This window comes from Protopterus annectens, chromosome 11.part0, assembly GCF_019279795.1.
Source record: "Protopterus annectens isolate FY-2018-M chromosome 11.part0, PAN1.0, whole genome shotgun sequence".
In the NCBI taxonomy this organism is placed as follows: Eukaryota; Metazoa; Chordata; order Ceratodontiformes; family Protopteridae; genus Protopterus; species Protopterus annectens.
In genome coordinates, this window is record NC_056745.1 from 194600887 (window position 1) to 194628230 (window position 27344).

The 27344-nt window shown below is 38.6% G+C and overlaps 1 protein-coding gene across 3 annotated transcripts in view; it reads right to left on the minus strand.

Annotated features, from left to right (window-relative positions):
• IQSEC3 (IQ motif and Sec7 domain ArfGEF 3) overlaps positions 1-27344 on the minus strand; it is a 3183686-nt gene that overhangs the window by 488642 nt on the left and 2667700 nt on the right. For all 3 annotated transcript variants that reach the window (XM_044087614.1, XM_044087612.1, XM_044087613.1), the window contains one exon: positions 19461-19560. In XM_044087614.1, coding sequence (XP_043943549.1) covers positions 19461-19560 — 100 coding nt within the window. The remainder of the gene's footprint in view (positions 1-19460; positions 19561-27344) is intronic.

The window sequence follows — 27344 nt, forward strand, 5'->3', positions numbered from 1 at the left end:
TTTAAGAATGGCTCATTGTTTGTTCTTATTACTTAAGGTTTAATTAATTACCATTATCAAAGCCTATGGGTAACTGATGTTTTTATTCTAAAGAAGTCCTGTTTTGCTAGGATGAAAGTGTCCAGTAAACTATTGTATACTGATACTCCACCTTCTGGGATTATATCAATTTTCTGAATCCTGGTGGACCCTGTCTTGCTCTTGGCGCTACACATCATTGCGGTCAGATGAATAGACAGATAACAATAGCCTCTGGATTACCAAGTTTGTCAGTGATTGCAGACTGAGTACCATTGTCTGTTCTCCCGCAGACAGAAAAGTTCTCAAGAAAGGGCCATGCCCATTCTATACCTAATGCAAAAATAATGGTTTGGTCTTCAGTGTTAACAAACGTAGCAGAGCAATTTTTGGACAGCAAGTGGTCCCTGGCCCTACTGTATGGAGGGAGTAAAACTTAAAAAAGATTAAGTATCTAGATATAGTCACTAACATGGATCTCCTCTTTCAGCAACAGGTCTTTCTGGAGATATGAAAGAACATCATTTTAATCCATATGATACTCACATTACTTACTTGCAAATGCAAGTAGCAAAATCTTAGTGCACATCTTATTTGTTTGGCTGATCTTACAATATAGTATCTTCTTATGCAGTGTCATGAAAAAAAAAATTGGCTTAGGTAGAGAAGGATCAAAGTTTACTCATTATGCAGAAAGACTAGCTTCAGCAACTACTATCCCCTAACATAGAAATTACAATCTGTCAAAACAGAACCCAGAATAATTTAGTCTATGCCCAGTATTCAATAAAGCCTACACTACTCTTTAAAGTAAACTCTCTCTGAAAAAGCCAAATGCTCATGTTTTGTGATGCACATATGAATTACTATATACTGTTATACATTAGTTTAAGATTTTAAGTTCTGAAGCTCCGTGGCTTAGCTTGCATACAAAATATGAGCATTTGGCTTCCTCAGAGATGGTTTACTTTAAACAGTTTTTGACAGCCTCTAGGGAGGTGTTGTACTTATTGTAATTTGGTAAGTAATTTTAAAAAGCAGGCCCTGTTCTGAATCGGGCCCTGGAAAGAATAAGCAAATCATCTTCCTTGCTTCTAACTCTATGATTTTGGTTTCTTAGAGGCACTTTTCATTTGAGGGGAGCACAGTATCCTATTCAAAGTATTTTAAATGTATAAGACCAGGTTCCTGTTATGAAAGTGGCCTAATCAGGTACTGGAAGCCAGTGTATTGTCTAAAGTACTTCACAATGGTGTGTCCTTTGTTTGGCTAAGAGTGCTAATTTGGAAAAGTTTTACTTCTGTGGACTGTAAATTTTGACACTTATAGACTAGAGGTAGGACATATTCATGTTTAGGAAATAATACATTTTTCACTATTGATTTATGGGGAGCAGGGAATAACAGGTGAGATATTCTGCAGCATAGTTTTAACTGAGAAAGAACTTTGACAGCAATTTTGTCTGTGTGATTATTGAAGTTAAGGAAGGGTTCCTTTGTTAAATAAAGATATTTTTTGTACTTTTACATTGAGAAAAGTATTGCCTTTTAAATCTTTAATTATTGGCTCTGGTAGTGATCGAAGTTTCTTTATACTTGAAAAAAGCATGACATTAGTCTTGGCAAAGTTGACCAATAGTCTATTTGCATGAAGTACAGAGGTCAGAAAATTTTGCTTGCAGATTTGTTTGAAAGGATTGGTGTGTTTTTCTTATCTTATCATGCCACAAAAAACACGGTGGTCACCTGTTCATTCCAGGTTCAAATTAGATGACTGAAGATGCATTTTCTCGAATGCGCCTTGGTCGAAATTAAAACAACGAAAAGGCAAAATAGAGAAGCAGCTTTTAAGTGAATTTTTTCCCAGGGAAAGAATTTGCTTGGCTACTTCCATTACTTTGTCGTTTTTGGCACTGTAGTGTGATCTTGGAGTTGGTATATTTAAGTAGGGGGGTGAAGTCCCCCCACTTTATGTATTCCTTCAATTTTTTTTTATTTTTTTTTTTGTTTTTTTGGAACAGTGATTTTTTCCCCTTAGATGGGGTTGACTATTCATTGTTCACTTTTTTAAGCGTTCAAGGATATAATATAGACCCTTCATTCCCACAGGAGTACTCACAGTATAATTAATTTTGGAGAAGACATGTATGTGTGTGTGTGTGTGTGTTTATACATTGTGGATGTGTATGTGCATTTATGCAGGGGTATGAATAAGGCTGCATGAATGTGTGTGTGTGTGTATATCTGTGTGTGTGTGTGGGGGGGGGTGCATCTGTGGTTAGAAATGAGCATAAGGGTGAATGGGTGACTGTTGTTTTGAGTGCAGTTGAGTGTACTGGGGCTTGTTTGTTGATGAGTGTTATGTGATTGTAAGTGTGTAGTGCATATGGGAATGTTTGTATGTGTGTGTGTGTGTGTGTGTGTGTGTGTGTGTGTGTGTGTGTGTGTGTGTGTGTGTGTATGCATGCAACGTGTATTGGAATGTGTGTGTGTATATATGTGACTGTATGTGTGTAATGTGTATGGGAATGTCTTTACGTGTGTGTGTGTGTGTGTGTGTGTGTGTGTGTGTGTGTGTGTGTGTGTGTGTGTGTGTGTGTGTGTGTGTGAATGTATGCATGTAATGTGTATAGGAATGTCTGTGCGTGTGTGTGTGTGTGTGTGTGTGTGTGTGTGTGTGTGTGTGTGTGTGTGTGTGTGTGTGTGTGTGTGTGTGAATGTATGCGTGTAATGTGTATGGGAATGTCTGTACATGTGTGTGTGTGTGTGTGTGTGTGTGTGTGTGTGTGTGTGTGTGTGTGTGTGTGTGTGTGTGTGTGCATTTTAATACTGATAATAAAAAAAGTTATTGCCAAGGTACATAAATGGCAGCTGTGGTAGTCAAGATTTTCAGAACTAACCTGTTGTATAAGGTGAGATGTGGATAAAATGTTAATATGAAAATATTGCTTATTTAAAGTTATATTAAAGAAATAACAGGGAAATTAAAAAAACATAGTATTTCTCAGCATTTAAATTAAATTAAAATGCCATGTTATGGGTTGTACTCATAAATAAAATTAGCAAAAGAAACATGGGAGACTTCTGTACTGAGTGTGAAACTTGCAGCATTCTAAAAATTGGTTTGCATCTGAAGTCTACCCACTGTCACATTTCATTACATGCTCTATTGAAATGTGGTACTGTAGGTACTGGTCAAATAATTGAAAACCGCTCAAATTATTAAATTAGATTATTCTTGCCAAGAAAACTACAAACTTATAACTCTGGAGTTTCCAAGATGTTTGCCATTATAACAGTGCATTATTTATTTATTTGTTTATTTAGTTGTTCGTTCATTCACTTACTCTGCCTCTTGAACTATATTAGAAAATATTTCCATCTACTTGTTAATAGAGTTTTATATAGCAAGTCTGATATATTTCTCTTTGGGCCAGAAGTACAATAAGTAACATTTTCTTTGAGTCATACTGAAGTAATTAAAATTCTTTGTTACAAATTTGCCAAAAATCTAATTTATAGCAGGGATGAAATGAATAATGAAGTGAAAATAAAGTTAAGTATACTGCAATGTGTCAGTTAGTTTGGAGTAAGCGTATGTTTAATATCAATGAAGGCTGATACTCCCAAAACTCAAGGAGGCATGTTTATATTTAAAAAAATCTGCAAAGGCATCTCCATTGCAACATACTTGTAAGGGGGGAATAAATGAGTATTATACCATGACCCCCCCCAAAACGTGCACGCTGATTGGCCAGCGTGCACATTGTAAATCGAGTTATACTAATGGAAAAAGGTCCGGTCGCCCGGACTTTTCCATTAGTATAACTCTACTTTAAACACTGTATCGCTATGTTAAATGGGTTTAACATGGCGAGACCTTTAAAATAAGCAGCGGAGATCTCCGTTGCTTATTTTAAAACTGTCTTATGCTAAACCCATTTAACTTTTAAAAGCAATGGAGAAAGCAAGATCTCCGTTGCTTTTTACTGTTCGCTATGTTAAATGGGTTTAACATAGCGAGTTAAAATAAGCAATGGACATCTCCGTTGCTTATTTTAAAACTGTCTCATGTTAAACCCATTTAACATAGTGAAATAAAAAAGCAACAGAGATCTTGCTTTCTCCGTTCAACTCTGATGTACTGCGCAGGCGCAGTACATCAGAACGCCGCGATGCCAGACATCTGCGGAAGGGCAGTAAACAGGCATTATACTATGCCATTATTTAAGAAAAGTAATAGTTTCTTTTCTTAAATAATGTCATAGTATAATAACAATAACCCTGCGCTGTAGTTACACGGTTGGCTTTGTTTGGTCCCTCGGCTTCCCTCGGGACCAAACCACGCCAATCGTGGGTAAATCCAGCATTGCCCACACCCAGGCGTGGGTTATTGCTATATTATTTTGTTTTTGCCTCCATAAGAAAGAAGAAAATGATAAGCCAGATGTCTCTTCAAGACAACTTTTATGTTGTTTGTTTTATCTCTATTTTCTCATTCTGTCATATAATCCCAAGCCCCTGCACACATACAATATATATTAGCCATTATTACTAGTATTGTTCTCTTTAGAGAGTTTGCACTATTGTACAGTTGCACAGCACCTGAGTCCTTAAAGAGAAATAGTTTTTGGTTCCATACAAAAATCAGTGGAGCACGGTTACTAGATAACTGAGGTACATGCAGCTCTGATGCAGACAGCTTTGAGAAAGATAGGTCAAAACAACTTTTCTCAGCACATAGTATGCAATACCATCTACGCCCATTAGGTGGAGCACTACATCCAGTTCCTAGTATATGCAGCTTTATAGCAAGTGTATTTTATTAGCTGTCTCACTACTTGCACCATGCATTCTACCAGTGGTCACTCAACAGCAATTTATGGCCCAGACCTTACCATCTGGAGAGAAGAGCTAGAGCACATTTTTTTTGTTTTTGTTTTTCAGTGGCTGTCACTCCAGATGATCTGAGCTTATTCCTGAAAACAAATCATCAGTGGGGCTTTATCTCTATAACTTTGCATTACCAGTCATTTAAAAATACTTCACACTGGGAATTCAGCTATTAGTTACATCTGCACAGAATCATGCTTGTTCCTGTTAAATGGGATAGTTTGATGGAATGTGGAACAAAAAATGGCAAAAAAAAAATCTGTTGAGTTTGACAGTGGGTAAATCATTTGGGTTTACCTCCCAGTGAAGTTTATTGCACTTCAGTCAGAAAATAAAATATATAATACCCTACTAATAAGTTCAGTAACAACACTGAAAGAGCAACAAGTGTAGATACCAAATACTACTGAAGTAACAAGTGCTGTTCTCACCAATGAATACTGAAACACGCTGCAGTAATTCAGCGTATCTTCAGTTCAAGTCCTCTCCGCTCTAATAAATTCATAAACAATACTGCATGTCTCCCTCATCTTAAATACTAAAACTTGTCAGCCATATGACTTAAAAAAATCCTTTGTTGTTGGAACATACTAAGTTTAATGTTACTGACAATCAAAATCAAAACCGACTCTAAGTGAAGGGTGGAATATTGTAAAGGAGGTAAACAAATTAGAAGTAGGATCTTTATTAAAGGCAAAGAGTAGTTTACATTGAAATAAATGGAATCTGTGAGAATAATACACACAGAATAATGTTTGGGAGGAGGAACAACTAAAATGAAGACAGAAATTGAGAAATTTAAGTTTGTTGACGTGAATGAAAATTTGTAAAAAGAAAACATGTAGACTACTGTAAACAATGGAAAACATTACTATTGTTTATTTTCTTTTCTGTTAATGTATTTGCTCTTAAATCATTCTTCACAATGTGATTATTCAATAAAGAAGTCAAAAATTATTCTTTTGCCTTTAACTTCTGCTGCCCTTTAACATTATCAAATGCTCATACTAGGTTGATATACTGTGACTGCCCCCCATGACCGAATAATATCCCCAAGGTTAAAATATGAATCATGCCACGATGCACTGATATATTATGCATACACTCAGAAAACAGTTCAGGATGCATGTGGAATGAAACAAAACAGCAGCCATTTCTAGTGACTGATATCTTTTCAAGTATAAATATTAGTTTGCACTCACTCCCGTTACTTTGTCCATTTCTTCTAAAGGAAATCTAATGGAAGTTAAAGTAATATAGAAACCTCTGTTGGCAAAGATAAATAAAGCCCTGGAGAGGTGGTAGAAGAGTGGCAATTGCCAGATTGCTCACCACTTGAAGAGGGCCTGCAGTTGGTCCACGAGGAGGGCCATGGCAACCATGCTTTCCTAAGCAGTCTACAATGTACTAGGGATTGGCATGTGTGAAAGCACACATACACTTCCTGGTAGCAAACAATATACAAAAGGCATATCTGTGACAAGGAGATGGAATTAGGGGCATAATAAAACCCGTCTGCCTCCCACAGCCCCTGCTGCCATGCCGTCACCACTCTCTGTGCCTGACTCTTGCCACCAGGAAGGAAGGAATGATGTTAATAGAGGGACCAGGGGGGGGAGCACATTGTCAATGTGGACAGAGGCAAAAAATGAAAACAATACAAATCACCTTGCAGTTTGTAATAAACGTTTTTTTAGTGGGCAGCAAAGTGAAAATGCTAAATATTTTTGTTAACCCTGTCTTAGTTTCCTTTCTGCAGTAGTTTCAGGTGATTGATTTACTATTACTGTCAGGGGATCAGTACCCCCCTTAACTTTCCTTTATTGAAATAATGCACAAGGAGATGACAGTGGGTAAGGCTAGATTGGCCCACCATCAAAATACTATTACAAAAAAGATAACACTATAGAATGGAATGGTATCTATTATTGAAAAGCCATAGTGGTCAGCATTTTAATAATTTGCAGAGACTGGCCCACAGATAACACAATCTAAGTATTTCTCCATTTGGAAATGCAGTGTGAGCCCAGCAGAGTAGGTTACAGATGGATGGGTCTATATTATAACATCGAAGTTCTCTAACATCGAATGTTATAATATCGAACCCATAATGTCGAACGCTGAAAACAGAGAAGGTGCAGGACATCGAATTCTTTCCCAGGGAAAGAATTAGGTGGGCCGTTGCTGTGGCTTCGCTGTTTTCAGCATTTGATATGTTGGAGCGTTATGGGTCGGGTTCAGGTAAGTGTGCGATTGCGTGTAGGTTAGGGCTAGTGGGTGAATTAGGTGAGTTAGGGTTAGGGAGAAGGTCAGGTAAGTGCAGTTGTGTGGACATTAGTGTTAGGGCATGGGTTCACGTAAGTGTGCGATTGTGTGTAGGTTAGGGTTAGGTGGCAGGTTAGGTGAGTTAGGGTTAGGGCGTGGGTGAGGTAAGTGTGCGATAGTGACGGACCTTAGGGTTAGGGTTGGGTTAAGGTAAGTGGATAGCTAGTACTGTATGTAAAGTTTAGTTTAGGTGTAGGATTTTAAGTGTATGTGTGTAGATGGCTGTTTTTTGTGTGTGTTTGTGCTGTGTGTATGTTTCTCAGAATAGTGAATTTTTTCCCTGGGAAAAAATTCGCTATTCTGACTGTTCGATGTTTTCACACTTCGGTGTTTAGGGTTCGATATACTAACATTCAATGTTAGAGAACTTCGATGTTATGATATAGACCCCAGATGGATGGGGTATAAATAAAAAACAAAGAGCATCATATATTTTCGCTGTTAAAGTGTACATGATGTACCAGAATGCACTGGACACTGGACAAAGGCACAGAACATTGAAATGAAAAAAAAGTGCTTTCACCCTAAGTATAGTAGGTGAAATATCTTATATGCAGTACAGAGACGCTGGTTAACATGTCTTTCAACACAGTATTATGAGGCAGTATTGTAGCATAACTGAACATGACATCATCATCATGTCTTATAATAACTGTTACACATAGGAATTGTATGATTAAGGATAACTGTTTTGCTTGTAATTGCAGTCTGGATGTAAAATTTAGTTAGCTTTAATCTATATAACAATAAATATAACAACAATTGTACTAATGTGCACAAACCTTGCCTGTGGTTTGTATGCAAAGTATGTGGGTAGTACTAGCACCCATTTTGATAATAGAACTATATAGTTTTATGAAACAACTACTGATGTGTTCACAGACAAGCCGAACTTTGTACAGCCCATTAATGTTTGTGCATAACATGCGAACATTGTGGCCCCTTAACATCAGTCCTGTTTCGATAACGGTAGACATGTCAGAATGATCCATGTTTATCATATGTTGATAACACAATGTAAGCATGTACATTTAACTATCTGACTCTTTTCAGGGTCGACAGACTGCTTTCATGTATGGCTTAAACAAAGCTGTCACAGAATTATCCATATTCTGTGATAACAGATATTTAAGACAGTCAGGAAGACAAAATGAAAACAGAAGGTTTAATTAAATGAGTGCATGCTGTACAAAGTTATACAAAGCTATGTATATCAAAAATGCACCAAGATACAACTTTCCAAGAAAAGAAGTCATTAGCCAAGGAGGAAGTGAAAGACTAGAATAGAATTGTTGGGATTCAGGAAATTATGTAGTTGAAGCAGTTCTGTTGTCAGTACAGCTTTACTGGACAGAAATTGTTTTCTTTTCTCAAGTTAAGACTAGTTTGACTGGCTTTCTGGAATGCTGCATTCTTGTTGACACTTATCAGTAACTAATTAGATGCAGCATCTGTATCATAAGATCATGGTATCACCTTTTGCTTGCACTGTGTATGCAGAAGCATAACTAGGGCGGGGTGAGAGGTGCAATTGCTCCTGGCACAAAGGGCTGGGTGTGCAATCAGCAATCCATTATCACAAATGAATGATCTCTCTTTCTTTATTGCATTTGCAGTCAAACCTAGGACTGCAGCTCTCCCTGTGTTGTCTAAAGTATAGCAGCTGATTGCTATGGTGGGGTGATCAACTTAATACTGGCAAGTGCTTTCTTTTTTTGCTCTTCACTTAAGAGCTGAGAGTGTGGGGGCGCTGGCTTTTATCAGACCAGGGTACCGATTGAACCAGCTACACTTCTAGTTTTCTGCATGTTGTCCCACTTTTTCTTCCCCTCTAACTTTAAGCAAACTGCTTGACCTGGCTGAAAGATTGGCTTGGATGTGCGGATGTCAGTCATAAAACCTGAAATGAAGCTTTGGCTTTTGGTCATTTTGACAATTTTGCATGTAATTACTTTAGGCTCAAGATGTGATGCTAATATTGGCATGCCAGTTCCTATTTGTCTTGTAAACATAAGTTATGAAGGGCCTCCTTCGGCAATATTATGGAGAGTAGCTATATATCCATAAGAGTCCTTGAGGATCTCTTTGTCTTAGTACCTTTTGGGCAGGTTGTACTGATCTCTTATTTTCAAAATCTGACTGCACATGAGTGAGGGATCAACAAAATATGGGTGAAAACAAAATTTTTCCCATGACATAAATGTGTACCATTGTCTGTAATTTCTGTAATTAGTTCCTGAGGAAGTTCACACCTCTTGAATCTGGCTATTATTAGTTGACTACTCACGGCTGGTATATGGATTATTTCTATGTCATGAGAATAATAGTCTGCAATGACAACAAGGAACGTCTTCCTTCATATTCATAGAAGTGACCGATTATCTTTTCTTACACACCTTTAAGTGAGGGTGTTGACAGAAGCAGCTCTAGTTCCTCAGACTGTTTATATAGAATAAAGACTTGAACCCTGGACACCAATTATACTGTTTTAGTAGATGCCCTGTCACCATACTAACATTTCGTGAGACCCTGATGACCTTTGTGTATTTGACAGAGGACGTCTGTTCACTGAGGAAAGGGTATTACAATTCTTTCTTGATAGAAAAACACTTTCATGCTATGACAATGCACTCTGTCTGTTGCATGAACTGTTAAGTTTGTGTCCATTGACACGGCCATCCATTTTGAACATGTTGGATAACAGCTTGCAACCCTCAGTCATTTTTGGTAGTTTGCTTAAGCTTATCTTTGTCTTGGTAAACACTTATCTAGTCATTTATAAGCTCTGCACATAGGTGGCAATATCATTTTTAGTATTATATAATGGTTGGTCATGTACAGGATATCTGATTAACACAACTGCATAACTAGTTGTTATCAAGGCACATACTTTGCTCTGGAACTGTGTAACACTCTTTTGCACCTTGGTGGCATTTTATCTAGATCATATGAGTTGATTAGTGGAACCAGTGGCTTGTGTTCAGTCTTCAGTTTAAAACTTTCAAGATCTAACAGGTATCTGGAGGATCTTCCTCACACCCACACACATGCAAGGTTCTACTTTTCAGTTTGTGAATATTCCTGTTCAGCTTTGATTAGCATTCTGGAACAAAAGGTAACAGGGTGTAACACTTGTTCATCTATGTGGAGTAACACTGCACCTAGCCAATAGCTGCTAGCATCTGCATTCACTTGCACTGATTTACTGATGTCATAAACTGTTTACACCAGACTGGTAGTTAATGTTTCATTTTCTTTACAAAATGCTTGAGCGTGCATATCCCTGTGACCAGAGTGCTTCTTTCTTTTACAAGTTTGTTAAAAGGCGAAACTCTGGGAAGAGATCTGTTATGAACTTACTCCAGTAGTTAATCATTCCTAAGGCTTGTCTTAGCTCAGTTATGCAAGATGGAGTTTGCAGTTCAGCTATTGCCCTGAACTTGCTTGAATCTGGTTTTATTTCACTAGCCAGTTATTCCACCGGCCACTGATTTAACCAGTAAATAAGAGCTTGACCTAAATACTACAAATTTCAGTCTCTGCTTCATGCAGGTGTGGATGCTTTGAAAAGCTTCTGTATTTAGCACAGAATGACAGTAACACTGGCTCCTGTGTCTGCGTCTGCATCAGATGCATTATGGGCTGAACCAGACCCTCAACTGCTTTCCTCAGGAATTCTGGTCAAAGCCAAAAATAATGTGGGATAAAGGGCCAAAACCAGGGACAGATTTTAAATATTGCTCTAATTCACATAAAATAATTACTAGCACAGCAGTTGTTGCATTAGTGTGCATTTTCTGAACAATATAAAGTATGAAAATCAAATATTTGTCATTATTTAATGACTTCAGTCCTCATTCATTTGCCAAAAAAACATAAATTTCATGAGGTCATACCAAAAATATGTGGCAACATTCTGGGCAGTTTGCGGAATTCAGGGCATTTGAAAGGTAAGGCCTAAAAAAAAGAAAGTACATTTTCTATACATTATTTTTAGTTTCATTTTCAGAATCAGCTTCTTTAATTAGCATGTTTGTTCGACAGCAAAATGGCCCAGTCTGTTGCATCTTATACGTCTTCTATAAGCACATCTCTGACTGATTATGGTTCATTTACGTGACTTATAAGACTCACTCCTGTTTCTCATGCATTTATTTAATATGCTCAGAATCATGCCTCTTTTTAATCTTGCCACTAATGTTTCATTTTACCTCATACAAACTTGCCATGTTCAAATTCGTATTTGCCTTTGTAACTTATTCTGCCAGTCTGACTGTCTGTACTGCTTTCTCAGACATTAAATCAACTTCAGGTTGTAACTTTTGAGACACTTAATCAGCCAACCTAATCAAGATTCTGTCTCTGAAGTGTTCATTTTTGTGGCATTAAACCCACAATTTCCTGACAGTTCAGATAACTGTCTCATAAAAGGTGCAACAACTTTGACTGCATACATTTGTGGAACCATGCTCTTTCATGTATTACATTTATTTTTGGCACAAAATGTTGATTGAGTTTACTAGTCTCTGGCTTGATTGTAGTACACACACGACCTAATGAAAAGTAACTATACATGGCCTTCAATTTATGCTCCATAAAGTAGATTAATATATTTACCTGTTTTTTTTATCTTTTTCTGTATCTTATTTGGTTGTCATATGAAACTTGTGTGAATCTCTGTCTCCAGGAAGGCCAGACAAAGTGTTTTAGAAATCAGAGAGCTCTGATGGGTTAAACTTCACCATCAAATAAGAAATTATGTTTTTTTCTGGGCTTAAAAGTATGAATGCAGTAAACTATGGACTTTGTAAGTTAAAAGGAATTTTATCAGAACATTTTTCAACTCTAAGCTTTTGTCTTCACTTGAGGTGGTGTGGCATGATTTTCTTACTGGTGAGGTATTTTTTATCTGTTTTTGTTTATCCAGAATATCCCATTGTTGAGACCAAGTATATTAATGGTAACCCAGTTATTTTCACTGGTAGTGTTAAAAGTGTCAAGGTACTAATGAACATAGGAGCACCGTAGAAATGATGTAAACACTTCAGCTTCTTAGACCGCACTGTCTCAGGCTTGCTAAGGCAATGCATTACTTTGTATGTACATTCTTAAAAAGGCAACATCATACATGCATCTTTAAATGGTAATGGCTACACACACACACACACACACACACACACACACACACACACACACACACACACACACACACACACACACACACACACACACACACAGACATTTTAGCAGTTTTATTTTACTTATCATTACACCTCAGAAATAGCATGTGGGGGGCTGGCTTGCCATTTGCCTGAGGCCTAGGCAACTTTAAAGAACTTGGGTGGACATCCTGTATTTACATTTTTATGTCCTCTTGTGTAGGGCTACTGCCTTAGAGATCTGTGATTGGGAACAGTATTCCAGGACTTCCATACCTTGATGCTGGACAGCCTCGCTAATTAAAATGGTGAGCTGACCATCCTCCCCTTCTGCAACAACAGAACATGCTTCCACCACAACTGCCCAAGACAGGACATATGATATAGACTACACATGAGGGTTCTGAACTCAGTGGAATGTATTTAGATTCTAGACATGACTTACTCCAAATGGGCTCTTCTAAAGGCCATGGATACTGAGATTTGTAGGCCAAGGTGTGCAAAAGTGTCTCACCAGGACCCATATCTCTGAAATGAGCAGGGATGTCAGATGTTGTAATTATATCACCCAAGTCCCTAACTGCATTCTCCTTAGATCACTTATCAAATAATTTCTTAAGGGGATATCTGAGATCAGGAATGAACTGGAAGATGACATACCAGTATTAGCCAAGGCATGAGTCTCTTCTGATCTAAGGAACAGTCCCTTCTCCTTAGAGTTTTTGGAACAAGTTGCCATCAGTCCCTACTGCTTTGAATATTATGTTCTAAGCCTAAACAGAAAACGCAAAGCTTATGGAAGCCGTTATGGTAGATTTGTTTACAACAAGAGCACATGCCTTATTTTCCTTAATGCCCTAATCATAAATGGACATCTAAGCCTATTATACACTCAGTTTCAATAACAACCAAGGAAGAAATGCATCAAGAAGGATAAGAACCTTTCCCTAACTGGTACTTATCCGACTGAACTCTGAAGTACAGATGCGTTAACATGGTACATACTCTGCATTCTGACAAGAAAGATCTAAATGATATGGGCAGACATCGCCTTTGTACATGTAGCATCCTGACATTCTTATGGAGTAGATATCTGCTTGGTTCAGGTGGTTGTTGAGCTGGACATCGGGCCTGCATGCAACTGAAGTCCACTAACAAGGTCTAACGCAAAAGTGATCTGTTCAAAGAACATATTCCATACCACAGAAATTGCTATTTTACAGCAGCTGCAAATACATTACAGATTATCTGCAGCAATGTTCCATGTACTCTAAGACAAAGTGAAAAACAAAGTGAAAAATAAATGTAAAGATTTATTTAATGGCACAAGAAGCAAGAAGAACTGCTGAATAAATCTGAAAACATATTAAATGTGTGTACAGTCTGCATCTCAGCTACACAGAAGAATATCATTTTATTTAATGACAAAAGTTGAAGAAAAACTAGAAACATTAGACAATGTGGACTTCACTGATTAATAAGACAGCTCTATGGGTTTCACATTTCAATACCCCATCAATGCCAAAGAATCATGACAATGCAAGAATACATGCAAGCCAAATAAATATACCTCATCAGAGTACTGCTCAATGATTTAACAGAAATGACAGCACCCTCTTAAGTGAAGAACAAAATACCTGAAAATAATGTTTATAGCTAATTTCTCCACACATGTAACCTATAAATGTAAAGTAAACTCTCAGTTAACTGGAACCCAAGCAATCGGCAAACAAAATTGAAGAAATACAGTACAATTTTCATGTGATGCACTTTCTGCCTCCCTCCCCCTGCAGAAACATGCCTAACATTTTTAGAGCTTTAGAGTTTTAAATAGGAAGACAGGAATAAATTCCCTCTCTCCCCAACCTGAGCACAAGTCAACCCAAACAAATAGTATAGGGTACAGTATTATTCAGGCCTATTTTTAATAGTAGCTCTCAAGCAACCAGAAACTACTGTTATCCGGCATCCACCAACCCCATGGGTGCCAGTTAACTGAGAGTTTACTTTAGCCAGTTGACATATTTTAAGGTTCTATATATTGCAAGAGCCCCAAAAACATTTGGGAGGTGGAGCTTAGGATGAGTTAAATATAGTCACATGATTTGATACTGCACACTCCTACAATGAACTCAGACACAGTTCTTCTGGTTTGTATCTTGCTTTCACAAGAAAGGTATTTATCTATATTTAGAGGTAAGAAGATACAGATATTTTTGGATATAGGAAGTATCAAGAAGTAAGTCTTAATACGGTGAAAAACGTTCACTCAACTAATCACAAACAACATAAAAAAATGACAGCTTATTTTTTCAATGTTTAAACTCATTGCGAAATAAAACTCATATAAGGTCCATATGCACCCTCAAAAATAAAAAAAGAAAATAAATGAAAAAAAAAAAAAATATTTTTTAAATTGCGACCCGGACTACATGCGCGAGTCCCGAGGTAGTCCCTTGTCATGCATGCTGCGCATGCTCAGGCAGAGGTATGGTGGTGTGGTAGGGAATGCCTCAGGCTTGAACCCTGTACCCTGTATGCAGGTGTTAAAGACTTGAGTTCCCTACCCACCACCATTAAAATTTCAGATTTTACCTCATATTGATCTGATCTGTTCCTCATAATATCTGTGGTTTGTAAATGTTGCAATGCTTGATATTTGATGGTGTAGTAGTAGCATTGTTGCCTCACAGCTGCAGGTTCTTGGGTTTGATTCTTGGCTGGGGTTCCTTCTTTGTGGGGTCTGTATCTTCTCCCTGTGTTTGTGTGGGTTTGCTTTTGTGCCCTCCCATGTTACAAAGACATGTCTGCATTATTTCTTCCTGGGCCTCTGCTGAAAATTGTTTATTTGTTCCAAGTCAGACTGTCCTGATTAAAAAATGTTAAATAAAATTGACAGGCATTTGAATTTCAGACTTAAGGGTTTCTGAATGTTTAATTCCGTGCGTATTTGATGGTGCAGTGGTAGTATTGTTGCCTCACAGCTATAGGTTTTCTGGTTTGATTCTTGGTTGGGGTGGCTTCTGTGTGGAGTCTGCATCTCCTCCATGTGTTTGTGTGGATTTGCTCTGGTGCCCTGCCATTTTACAAAGACGTGTCTGCAGTTTTAATCCCTGCTGAAAATTGTTTTGTTCTGTCCGCAGTAAAATTGACAGGCATTTGAATTTCAGACTTCAGGTTTCTGAATGTTTAATTCCTTGCATAATTGATGGTGCGGTGGTAGTATTGTTGCCTCACAGCTATAGGTTTTCTGGTTTGATTCTTGGTTGGGGTGGCTTCTGTTTGGAGTCTGCATCTCCTGCCTGTGTTTGTGTGGATTTGCTCTGGTGCCCTGCCATTTTACAAAGATGTGTCTGCAGTTTTAATCCCTGCGTCTCTGCTGAAAATTGTTTTTGTTCTGTCCGCAGTAAAATTGACAGGCATTTGAATTTCAGACTTCAGGTTTCTGAATGTTTAATTCCTTGTATAATTGATGGTGCAGTGATAGTATTGTTACCTCACCACTATAGGTTTTCTGGTTTGATTCTTGGTTGGGTTGGCTTCTGTCTGCATCTCCTCCCTGTATTTGTGTGGATTTGCTCTGGTGCCCTGCCATTTTACAAAGACGTGTCTGCAGTATTAATCCCTGCATCTCTGCTGAAAATTGTTTGTGTTCTGTCCAGTAAAATTGACAGGCATTTGAATTTCAGACTTCAGGTTTCTGAATGTTTAATTCCTTGCAGATTTGATGGTGCAGTGGTAGTATTGTTGCCTCACAGCTATAGGTTTTCTGGTTTGATTCTTGGTTGGGGTGGCTTCTGTGTGAGTCTGCATCTCCTCTCTGTGTTTGTGTGGATTTGCTCTGATGCCCTGCCATTTTAAAATTGTTTTGTTCTGTCCGCAGTAAAATTGACCGGCATTTGAATTTCAAACTTCATGTTCTTCAGAATACATAGTAGCACAACCTTTTTTCTAGCAATTTTCTAAGTTTATAAGATGAATATTTTAAATTTGTCCCTATTTTGGGACTGTATTCCCATTATTGGCTTCTCCAGGTTTTGAGAACTGAATTCACTGAATATGGACTGTAGTGATAATGGTGGACTGTAGAATTGTGCATATTTACTAATAATGGTGGACTGTGGAATTGTGCATATTTACTAATAATGGTGGACTGTAGAATTGTGTATATTTACTAATAATGGTGGACTGTGACTTTTATGATAAATGTTCTCAACTGGGCAGTTCATTGCTTACTGGAAAAATGTTCAAAACAAATTTAAAACACCCTCTAACAAGTGTACTGTATTGTACAAGGAATATAATTTTAGTACAATGAGGAAGGTGTATCAAAGAGCACATGTATGTTTCATATGCAAATTAATCTTTATCTGCCACTGGCAAAATGTATTTTCTTTGAATGTGGGTTTCAATGCTGTTTCAATGAATGTGAGTTTCATATTTCATTGTGAGACTGCATTGCTTTGTTTAACAGATGACTTAATGTTTGTGCTGTAAAATACAAAATAAAACTTTCAAATGAAGTCCAATCATTGAAGTAAAGCAGTATGCACATTAGTGTTTATGGTAAATGGAGTGAAATAGCCAAGTAATGGTTAATTGGAATGGCTGCAGAGGCTCCAGTTCAACCATTATTTTGTCAGGGGAAGGGCAGCAAACTCAGACAGGCCCAGCTGAACTATACCTCCCAACTGTCCAGATTTTCAAAGAATGAATAGATTTTTGCTTCTTATTTTTGGTTTGTTGTTCATAAAATTTGTAGTTTTAATTCCTAAATGATTTGCCAGAAGTCACTAAATAATAAGTTTCAGACTTCATAACCTTCATAAAATGCATGTTAAAGTAAGAGCCGTTCTATCAACTGTCTCAATTTATACAAGAGCAATTTTTGTACTGTTTATATGTGCCCCAATATATTTGGCCTTGTTCAGATTTACTGCATTAACAGGTTGAGAGGTATATGCAAATAAATTGCTTTATAGAATTAAACCTCTCAACTGTCCCCCCTAATAATCCCTCCATAAAATAGCAATTTTGGAAGAAAACATGGAGGGTTTACAATTAAGAAATAACTGTAATAATCAAAGTTATAGATTACTTGAAATGCATGTAGATTCTTTTATTTTGTCAGCTGCTCAAGGTAGCAGTACTAATATTAAAGTGTCCCTTCTTTGACAGGTAGAAGCTGTATTGTGTGTCTATTTTATATTTTTGCATCACATTTTTGGTCCATTTTTCATAAAATTGTGTTTTTGGCAAATTAGTGACAAATCACTAAAGACTGAAGTTAGAAAATGACAGACATTTGAGTTTCAGATTGTATACCCTTCAGAAAATTCATACTAATGCAAGACCTATTCTATTATCTTTCTAAGTTTATTAGAGCAATATTTAAAATTGTCCTTATTGTTGTGCCTTTGTCCCACTTCTGTGTATCTTTGTCCAGATTTCTTGCTCTTGAAGTTGAGAGGTATGACAAATGTGTCAGGGCCATCACAGTCAGCCAGAGAGATTTCAAATTGTGACATGCTTGTTGCACCCATGTAGTGACTCTGGATGTGTCCAAGCAAGGCAAGGAGTAGTTGTATCTGGTATGGGGAGGACACACTGCATATTTCATCTGTCCTTGATTTTGCAGAATGGTCTGGTTTCTGTCATATTTTTGTACTGTTGATTTATGCTTATTACTCAGAAAGTGCCTGTTGCTCTGTGTTTAAGTAGCAATGCTTTAATGACCATAAGGTTAAAGAATTACCAACATTGAAAGCCTTTCTGTTGTTGCCATGCAGACAATACTTGACTAGATAATGTATAAGCCAAAGCTCATTACACTTGCTGGAGACTTCCAGTCATCTCTACAGGCTTTACCCGTAAACTAAACAGAATGCCAATCATGTGTGGTCCATAACCTGTACAGTAATCCTTTAAGCAATGTATCTTGAGCTTGTTTGCTTTTCATTTTTCACTTTTATCATGTTTTCCCCATGAAACAAGTTGTCAGGCAGCAGGTCTTTTTTGGATAAGAAACATTTTTACAAGTGGGGGCATCACATAGATTTCTACTTTCAGCATGTTGCTTGGTACTTTAATAAAGCTGAATATATTATAATTAGAACTGCAGTGCAAGGAGAAGTGGTTTGAGTTGAGTGTTTCTTATACTTGATTTTGACTGGCATTCCAGTAATGTATTTAAAAGTAATTTATTTTTTCATGCCTCTTGTTTCCATCTAGATATTAAGTAAGCTGTCATGCAGCCAATGCATTGAAATATTTTTATTCTTCTACACTTACTGCAGGCCACTGTCCATATGCCTACACTATATGATGAGAAGGTAGAAGTGCAGTTCTGTTGGGTGACATAAAATATTCAGGCAGACCAATGAACTTCACAGTTTCTTGTGCCAGCAGTTAATAGAGCAGAAGTTTATTAGGATTAGGGGGCAGGAAAGTATGGGACCATATACCCATGTAAAACTATTACAGAAAGAGAGAAAACAGCTGGCTACATTTATACCACAAGTTTTTTCCAGATTGTTTGTAATTTGTAAAATTACACTTACACACATGGGAAATAAATCTTGTCAAAAGAAAATGTAAGATTTTAATTTGTCATAATAATATGCCTATGTAATGAAGGCAATGAAGCATTTAGCCATTCCAGTACTCTGTATATCAGTAATGGGAAATATTAAAAAAAAGCAAAAACAAAAACTATTAATTCATTAACTGCTAGTCCCCTCTATAACTTAGCATATTCATAGGTTCACAGGTAGGTACTAGGTTAGCTGTCCTTGTGGGCCAGTTTAATTATAGCCAGTGTCCCTTTTTTTGTGCATGAAATAACCTATCCCATTTGGGTATAGACTGGCCTTACCCATCCCGTGGTCGATAATTATATATTACCTCTAATGAGATGATGGCAACAAAGCAAATGTTTATTAAATCGACTTGCCAGACCAATGAGAATATTTTACATTCCTTTGTGTGTGCTTATTGGTTTTACTTCTCTAGAAAAAAATAACAATGATATTAAGCCCCCAGAAAATACCCCACCAAAGAAACATACATTCATTCTCGAAGAGATGGAACTGCATTCCCAGGAGTCCCACAGACTTGCAGAAGGTGTATGTAGAAGAGCTCTTCTTCTTCGGGCACAGCTTTAGTATCTGGAAAAATGGAAATTGGATAGTATAAATAAAAATGTAAGGACATCTCGAGACAGAAAGATAGCACACAGTACAGAAATTCAAGACATCTCTAGATGACAAAATTATTTTCGATCAGAATATCAGCAATTAATTCAATCGGATAAACTGCAGTTGCTGGGAGTAAAATCTTCTACCAACTGCAGCATCCTACATAACGTCTAACAAGGAATAGGTAACAAAGTACACCTGTTAGTGTGTAAACGGAGGTTGTACTAATGGGTTGGCCAGTTATTAGCAGCATTCTGGAAATGATGTTGCTTATTTGTTCCCTTTACTGAGAGTATACTGTAATCATCTGAAAATCTTATATTGTTATGCATAATCTGTACTTATGTACAGTGCCTGTAGGACCAAAATATCCCTGAATGACATCATAAGGTTTGTACATTTACATCACAGTGCTACAAAAGAAGGATAATGATTTCTGTAGCTATTAAAATATACACAACAGTGGAAGAAGAAAACTGTGCTGATAGATGGGCTAAAATGAAACAATCCTTCCTACTAAGTGACAAATTACATGCAAACTTGACATTTTGGAGTACAGGGGTTTATTTATTTATTTATTTTTTACAATGGCAGAATTACCACCTTATTCCAGTTATATGACAGAATGCAATGGTACAGCATGGCAGATCATCAATGAAGACCCAAGATTCAGTGACCTCCTGGTATGTGTCTCTCAGCATGACAGCTAAATTCAATCAACAACAGAAAAAGACTCCCTCCTGGAGTTTTGTAATTATTAGTCTTTGGGTCTGCATAATAGGTTTATTTCTTTATATAATTTTGTAGCCCATGTTTATTGTTAGCTCCTCTTATCAAATTCTGCTTCTCCATTATGTCATAAGTTTAGTTTGCGTCTTTCATATGCGTCAACTTTCTGATGGCTTATAAAGTTCATAAATGTGATTGTATGTGCTGACACATTACCTCACATATACCTGATGATAAACTCCTGGGTGTGAAGCGTATGCCAGTTCAGCCAGTTTTGGCTTTGGTTAAGGTATAATAAAACAACGTACTACTACTAGTAATAATAATATACCATAGAACAATAGCTTTGGAGTGAACCTATTACTGGAATCTGTATGCATTTTATGAAGTGTTTGTCGATTTTTTTAAAGAATTTCTCTGTAGTCAGCACTGAGGCATAAAAAGATATAACATTGACTATGACACTGGTGACTTAGGTCTATTTGAGTGACTTAGGTATCTGAGGTGATGGTAAGTGGTATATGAGTATGTATATCCTTGGCGGGATCTGCCTGGATGTACCTCATGGTTGATATCTGTTGGAGGCTGGGAACATGTACTGAGGCATTGTTTTTAGGGAGCCAGGGCATTGTCTGGGTCATTGCAAAGGTGGGACATAAAATGGTCTCTCATTGCACATCCATCCATCCATAGAAGTTACAGGTGTGTGCAAGGCTGGAAATTTAGGGCATACAAACAACACTCTCAATAGCGATGTGATGCTGTCTTGGGGTATCTCAAGCTCTACCCACGACTTGATTTGGAGAAAGTCCAGGGGTGGCTTGTTGGTTTAATAGAGCTGGTAAATGAGTGCAGCTCCTGGGAGTAGCTGATGGTTAGCTTTGTTGGGGAAGGGGCGAAAAATGTTAAAAAAATCATTGTAGCTGGTGGATGAGGGAAGTTTCCTTCCTTGCCCAGCATGTGGCAGCAGGAGTACAAGAGTAGAAAATTAGACAATCTCCTTTGGTGGACAAACATACAAAACTTAACTCAAGCCTCTCCAGAGGCACAAAGGGTCTGGTCAAAGGGCAGACTTAATCAAAGCAAAGAACAGCTGTAAAAAAGGCAAATTTGTAGAAGTGAGATGATGTAATGAGGTTCATGTACCTGTGTTATGGTCCATTCTGCATTTTCAAGAAAATAATGGATATGTGGAGTCCTTTACATCAAGGAGACAGGCAAATGACAAAACTCTCACCCCAATACTGACACCATGCATCGTAATAAATAAAGAGTTATTGGACAGGTAAACGTCATCTTAGCTCTGCCTACAAATGAGGATCACACAGGACTAAAGAAGATCATTCGATTAGCATAATAACTTTGCCCCTTAATACTACAGTGCAAGACAATATGTACGCCTATCAGAAGGCAAACCTCAACAAATTTCACTTATCCTTCTTGTTTTAAATTTTGGGGAATGGGATTGCATTTATTTTTATTCATTTAATATCTGACAACCAGGTCAGTGGGCTGGTACAACCACCCTTTTCTGTCAAAACCTGGGTACAAAGGCAACTGATGTGAATTAGAATTACATTTAAAAAATGTGCATATGCTGTTCTGACAAGGGCACAGCACGTCTAAAATGTGGCATGTCCAAAGCTAATGGGGTTTGCTTTATTGGCCTGAATGTACCCATAAAAAATTTAAAAAGAAAAAAGTAAAAAGGCATGGGCATTCAGAAGCCATGTATCTGAAACACTAATATTATCTAAAGGAATAATTTGCATATATCCCATTAACCTCCACTACAGGAAGTTTACGACCAAGGGTACCAGAACTTTTCAGAGATTTTGCGATGCATAGCTCAGCTTACTAAGGCCCCAGCAGTTGTTAGTCTAGTACAGGCCTATGAATCTATGAAAAACTACCTTAGAGTTTGAGATTTTGTTCTAATTATTTTAGGGTTTTGTCTTTGATTCTTGATTAAAGAAGGAGAGAGCTATGGGACCAGCTTCCTGACAAAGATGCATGGGATCAAAGGAGAGTACAAATATATTCACAGTCTGAAAGGGAAAGAAGACACTGAAATTACTGTTTGCACCGCAATATTTTCTCATATCTATTTTCTGTGATTTTCTCTGTTGCTCCCAAGATTTAAAAATGTATTCCTTTAAATGTTGCAAAAAGGACTACTACATAAAATGTATGTTTTATTTATTTATTTTGGTGCCCTTGGATATTTTGTTTACTGGCCAGGCCACCCAATGTCCACTCTGGGTCTACCAGCTACTCTCCAACACCCCTGGACTTATTCCATCATCACTGAGGCTGGTCGTGTGTCCTGGGGGCATTTGTGCTTCTATTTAGGGGGGGATTTTTTATGGTCTTCCTACTCTTTTTCCTACCCCACCCATGCTTGTTGATTATGTCTGAGGACATCTCCCCTCTTTGGACCATGCATCTCCTAGGCAGCACATCAAATGGTGGCCTCCCACCTTGGATGGACTCCCTCATCCCTTCCCTGCTGCTCCATCAGTAACCCGAGCCACTACTCGAACCTGGGTCAGCTGGGATGTAGTCAGGGCTTTATCCCTCTATAGCACTGGAATCACTAAAACATATGCTTTTTGTCATGTTAATGAATCAGTAAGAAAAAACACATGGGTTAAAGTGTGACATTTTAGTAGCAGTTAATAGCTTAATTGTGAAAAAATATTGATACTCTGACATAAATTACTTTGGTCAGCAGCATGCAAATGTTTATATGCACTACTTCATGAATTGCCAAAATGATATTTTTATAAGCATTACTACTAATTGAGCAGTTTGAAATCTACCACTGCTACACACCACTACTGTAATTCTTTTAAGCTCTTAGAAGAAACTATTTTATAACTATATGTACATCTTTAAACTGTAAACAGGACAACACCAAAAGATACTTTTTCAATTGCTCCCCAAACCATAACTGCAGTAATCAGTGGTGGGGAATACAGGACCTGCTATATTTATCCATTTGTACTTTCATCGGATGACTCAAGTGTTAGCTCACAGTGGTGCGGAGTAGTGTTCCTATCAGAATGACGAAAAATTAAAATCTCGAATGCTCAGATGAGTGAAAACGCAGGTAATCAAAATCAATATTGTGAGATTGTGGTACAGTGAAGATCTGAAAATTTGCCCTTTCCTCACTGTAGTGCGATCTCGGAGTTGGAATATATTTTTAATGTGGGGTGCAGCCCCCAGCAATAGCGACCTGCTAGATTTATCCATTTGTACTTTCATCAGATGACTCAGGTGTTAGCTCACAGTGGTGGGATGTACGGTGACCTGCTAGATTTATCCATTTGTACTTTGATCCGATGACTCATGTGTTAGCTCATAGTGGTGAGGAGTAGGGTTCCTATCAGAATGATGAAAAACTTAAATCTCGAACTCTCAGATGAGTGAAAACGCAGGTAATCAAAATCAATACTGTGAGATCGCAGTACAGTGAAGATCTGAAAATTTGCCCTTTCCTCACTGTAGTGCGATCTCAGAGTTGGAATATATTTTTAATGGGGGTGTGGGGGTGCAGCCCCCCACAATAGCGATTATGATTACGTGGGTTTTCGCTCATCCGAGCGTTCGAGATTTAGATTTTTTGTTGTTTTAATACAGACCCAGGGAGTACAGGACCTGTTGGATTTATCCATTTGTACTTTCATCAGATGACTCAGGTGTTAGCTCACAGTGGTGGGGAGTACAGGAACTGCTAGATTTATCCATTTGTAATTTCATCGGATGACTCAGGTGTTAGCTCACAGTGGTGGGGAGTACAGGACCTGCTGGATTTATCCTTTTTTACTTTCATCGGATGACTCAGGTGTTACCTCACAGTGGCAGGGAGTACAGGACCTGCTAGATTTATCCATTTGTACTTTGATCGGATGACTCAGGTGTTAGCTCACAGTGGTGGGGAGTACAGGACCTGCTAGATTTATCCATTTGTAATTTCATCGGATGACTCAGGTGTTAGCTCACAGTGGTGGGGAGTACAGGACCTGCTAGATTTATCCATTTGTAATTTCATCGGATGACTCAGGTGTTAGCTCACAGTGGTGGGGAGTACAGGACCTGCTAGATTTATCCATTTGTAATTTCATCGGATGACTCAGGTGTTAGCTCACAGTGGTGGGGAGTACAGGACCTGCTAGATTTATCCATTTGTAATTTCATCGGATGACTCAGGTGTTAGCTCACAGTGGTGGGGAGTACAGGACCTGCTAGATTTATCCATTTGTAATTTCATCGGATGACTCAGGTGTTAGCTCACAGTGGAGGGGAGTACAGGGCCTGCTGCATTTATCCATTTGTAATTTCATCGGATGACTCAGGTGTTAGCTCACAGTGGTGGGGAGTACAGGAACTGCTGGATTTATCCATTTGTACTTTCATCGGATGACTCAGGTGTTAGCTCACAGTGGTGGGGAGTACAGGAACTGCTAGATTTATCCATTTGTAATTTCATCGGATGACTCAGGTGTTAGCTCACAGTGGTGGGGAGTACAGGACCTGCTAGATTTATCCATTTGTACTTTCATCGGATGACTCAGGTGTTAGCTCACAGTGGTGGGGAGTACAGGACCTGCTGGATTTATCCATTTGTAATTTCATCAGATGACTCAGGTGTTAGCTCACAGTGGTGGGGAGTACAGGACCTGCTGGATTTATCCATTTGTACTTTCATCAGATGACTCAGGTGTTAGCTCACAGTGGTGGGGAGTACAGGAACTGCTAGATTTATCCATTTGTAATTTCATCGGATGACTCAGGTGTTAGCTCACAGTGGTGGGGAGTACAGGACCTGCTGGATTTATCCTTTTGTACTTTCATCGGATGACTCAGGTGTTACCTCACAGTGGCAGGGAGTACAGGACCTGCTAGATTTATCCATTTGTACTTTTCTTCGGATGACTCAGGTGTTAGCTCACAGTGGTGGGGAGTACAGGACCTGCTAGATTTATCCATTTGTACTTTTCTTCGGATGACTCAGGTGTTAGCTCACAGTGGTGGGGAGTACAGGACCTGCTGGATTTATCCATTTGTAATTTCATCGGATGACTCAGGTGTTAGCTCACAGTGGTGGGGAGTACAGGAACTGCTGGATTTATCCATTTGTACTTTCATCGGATGACTCAGGTGTTAGCTCACAGACGTGGGGAGTACAGGACCTGCTAGATGTATCCATTTGTAATTTCATCGGATGACTCAGGTGTTACCTCACAGTGGTGGGGAGTACAGGACCTGCTAGATTTATCCATTTGTACTTTCATCGGATGACTCAGGTGTAGCTCACAGTGGTGGGGAGTACAGGACCTGCTAGATTTATCCATTTGTACTTTCATCGGATGACTCAGGTGTTAGCTCACAGTGGTGGGGAGTACAGGACCTGCTAGATTTATCCATTTGTAATTTCATCGGATGGCTCAGGTGTTAGCTCACAGTGGTGGGGAGTACATGACCTGCTAGATGTATCCATTTGTACTTTCATCGGATGACTCAGGTGTTAGCTCACAGTGGTGGGGAGTACAGGACTTGCTGGATTTATCCATTTGTAATTTCATCGGATGACTCAGGTGTTAGCTCACAGTGGTGGGGAGTACAGGACCTGCTAGATTTATCCATTTGTACTTTCATCGGATGACTCAGGTGTTAGCTCACAGTGGTGGGGAGTACAGGACTTGCTGGATTTATCCATTTGTAATTTCATCGGATGACTCAGGTGTTAGCTCACAGTGGTGGAGAGTACAGGACCTGCTAGATTTATCCATTTGTACTTTCATCGGATGACTCAGGTGTTACCTCACAGTGGTGGGGAGTACAGGACCTGCTGGATTTATCCAGTTGTACTTTCATCGGATGACTCAGGTGTTACCTCACAGTGGTGGGGAGTACAGGACCTGCTGGATTTATCCATTTGTAATTTCATCGGATGACTCAGGTGTTAGCTCACAGTGGTGTGGAGTACAGGACCTGCTAGATTTATCCATTTGTACTTTCATCGGATGACTCAGGTGTTAGCTCACAGTGGTGGGGAGTACAGGACCTGCTAGATGTATCCATTTGTAATTTCATCGGATGACTCAGGTGTTAGCTCACAGTGGTGGGGAGTACAGGACCTGCTAGATTTATCCATTTGTACTTTCATCGGATGACTCAGGTGTTAGCTCACAGTGGTGGGGAGTACAGGACTTGCTGGATTTATCCATTTGTAATTTCATTGGATGACTCAGGTGTTAGCTCACAGTGGTGGAGAGTACAGGACCTGCTAGATTTATCCATTTGTACTTTCATCGGATGACTCAGGTGTTACCTCACAGTGGTGGGGAGTACAGGACCTGCTGGATTTATCCAGTTGTACTTTCATCGGATGACTCAGGTGTTACCTCACAGTGGTGGGGAGTACAGGACCTGCTGGATTTATCCATTTGTAATTTCATCGGATGACTCAGGTGTTAGCTCACAGTGGTGTGGAGTACAGGACCTGCTAGATTTATCCATTTGTACTTTCATCGGATGACTCAGGTGTTAGCTCACAGTGGTGGGGAGTACAGGACCTGCTAGATGTATCCATTTGTAATTTCATCGGATGACTCAGGTGTTAGCTCACAGTGGTGGGGAGTACAGGACCTGCTAGATGTATCCATTTGTACTTTGATCGGATGACTCAGGTGTTAGCTCACAGTAGTGGGGAGTACAGGACCTGCTAGATGTATGCATTTGTACTTTGATCGGATGACTCAGGTGTTAGATCATTATCTAATTCCAGCATGTATGGTGACAAATACTGCACAAATGGATCTCCAGCATTAATTATTGTCTAATTATGACATAGTGGGATATTTATGTGAAAATATAGTAAAGAGGGCTACAACAGTGATATTCTTGCAGTCACAGTGAAAAAATGCTGGTAGGCAACCAGATTGGTGGGCTGGTTGGCTGGAGGGAATATTTTCTTTTATACAGGCAGTAAATGCACATCTGGAATACAGGAAAAC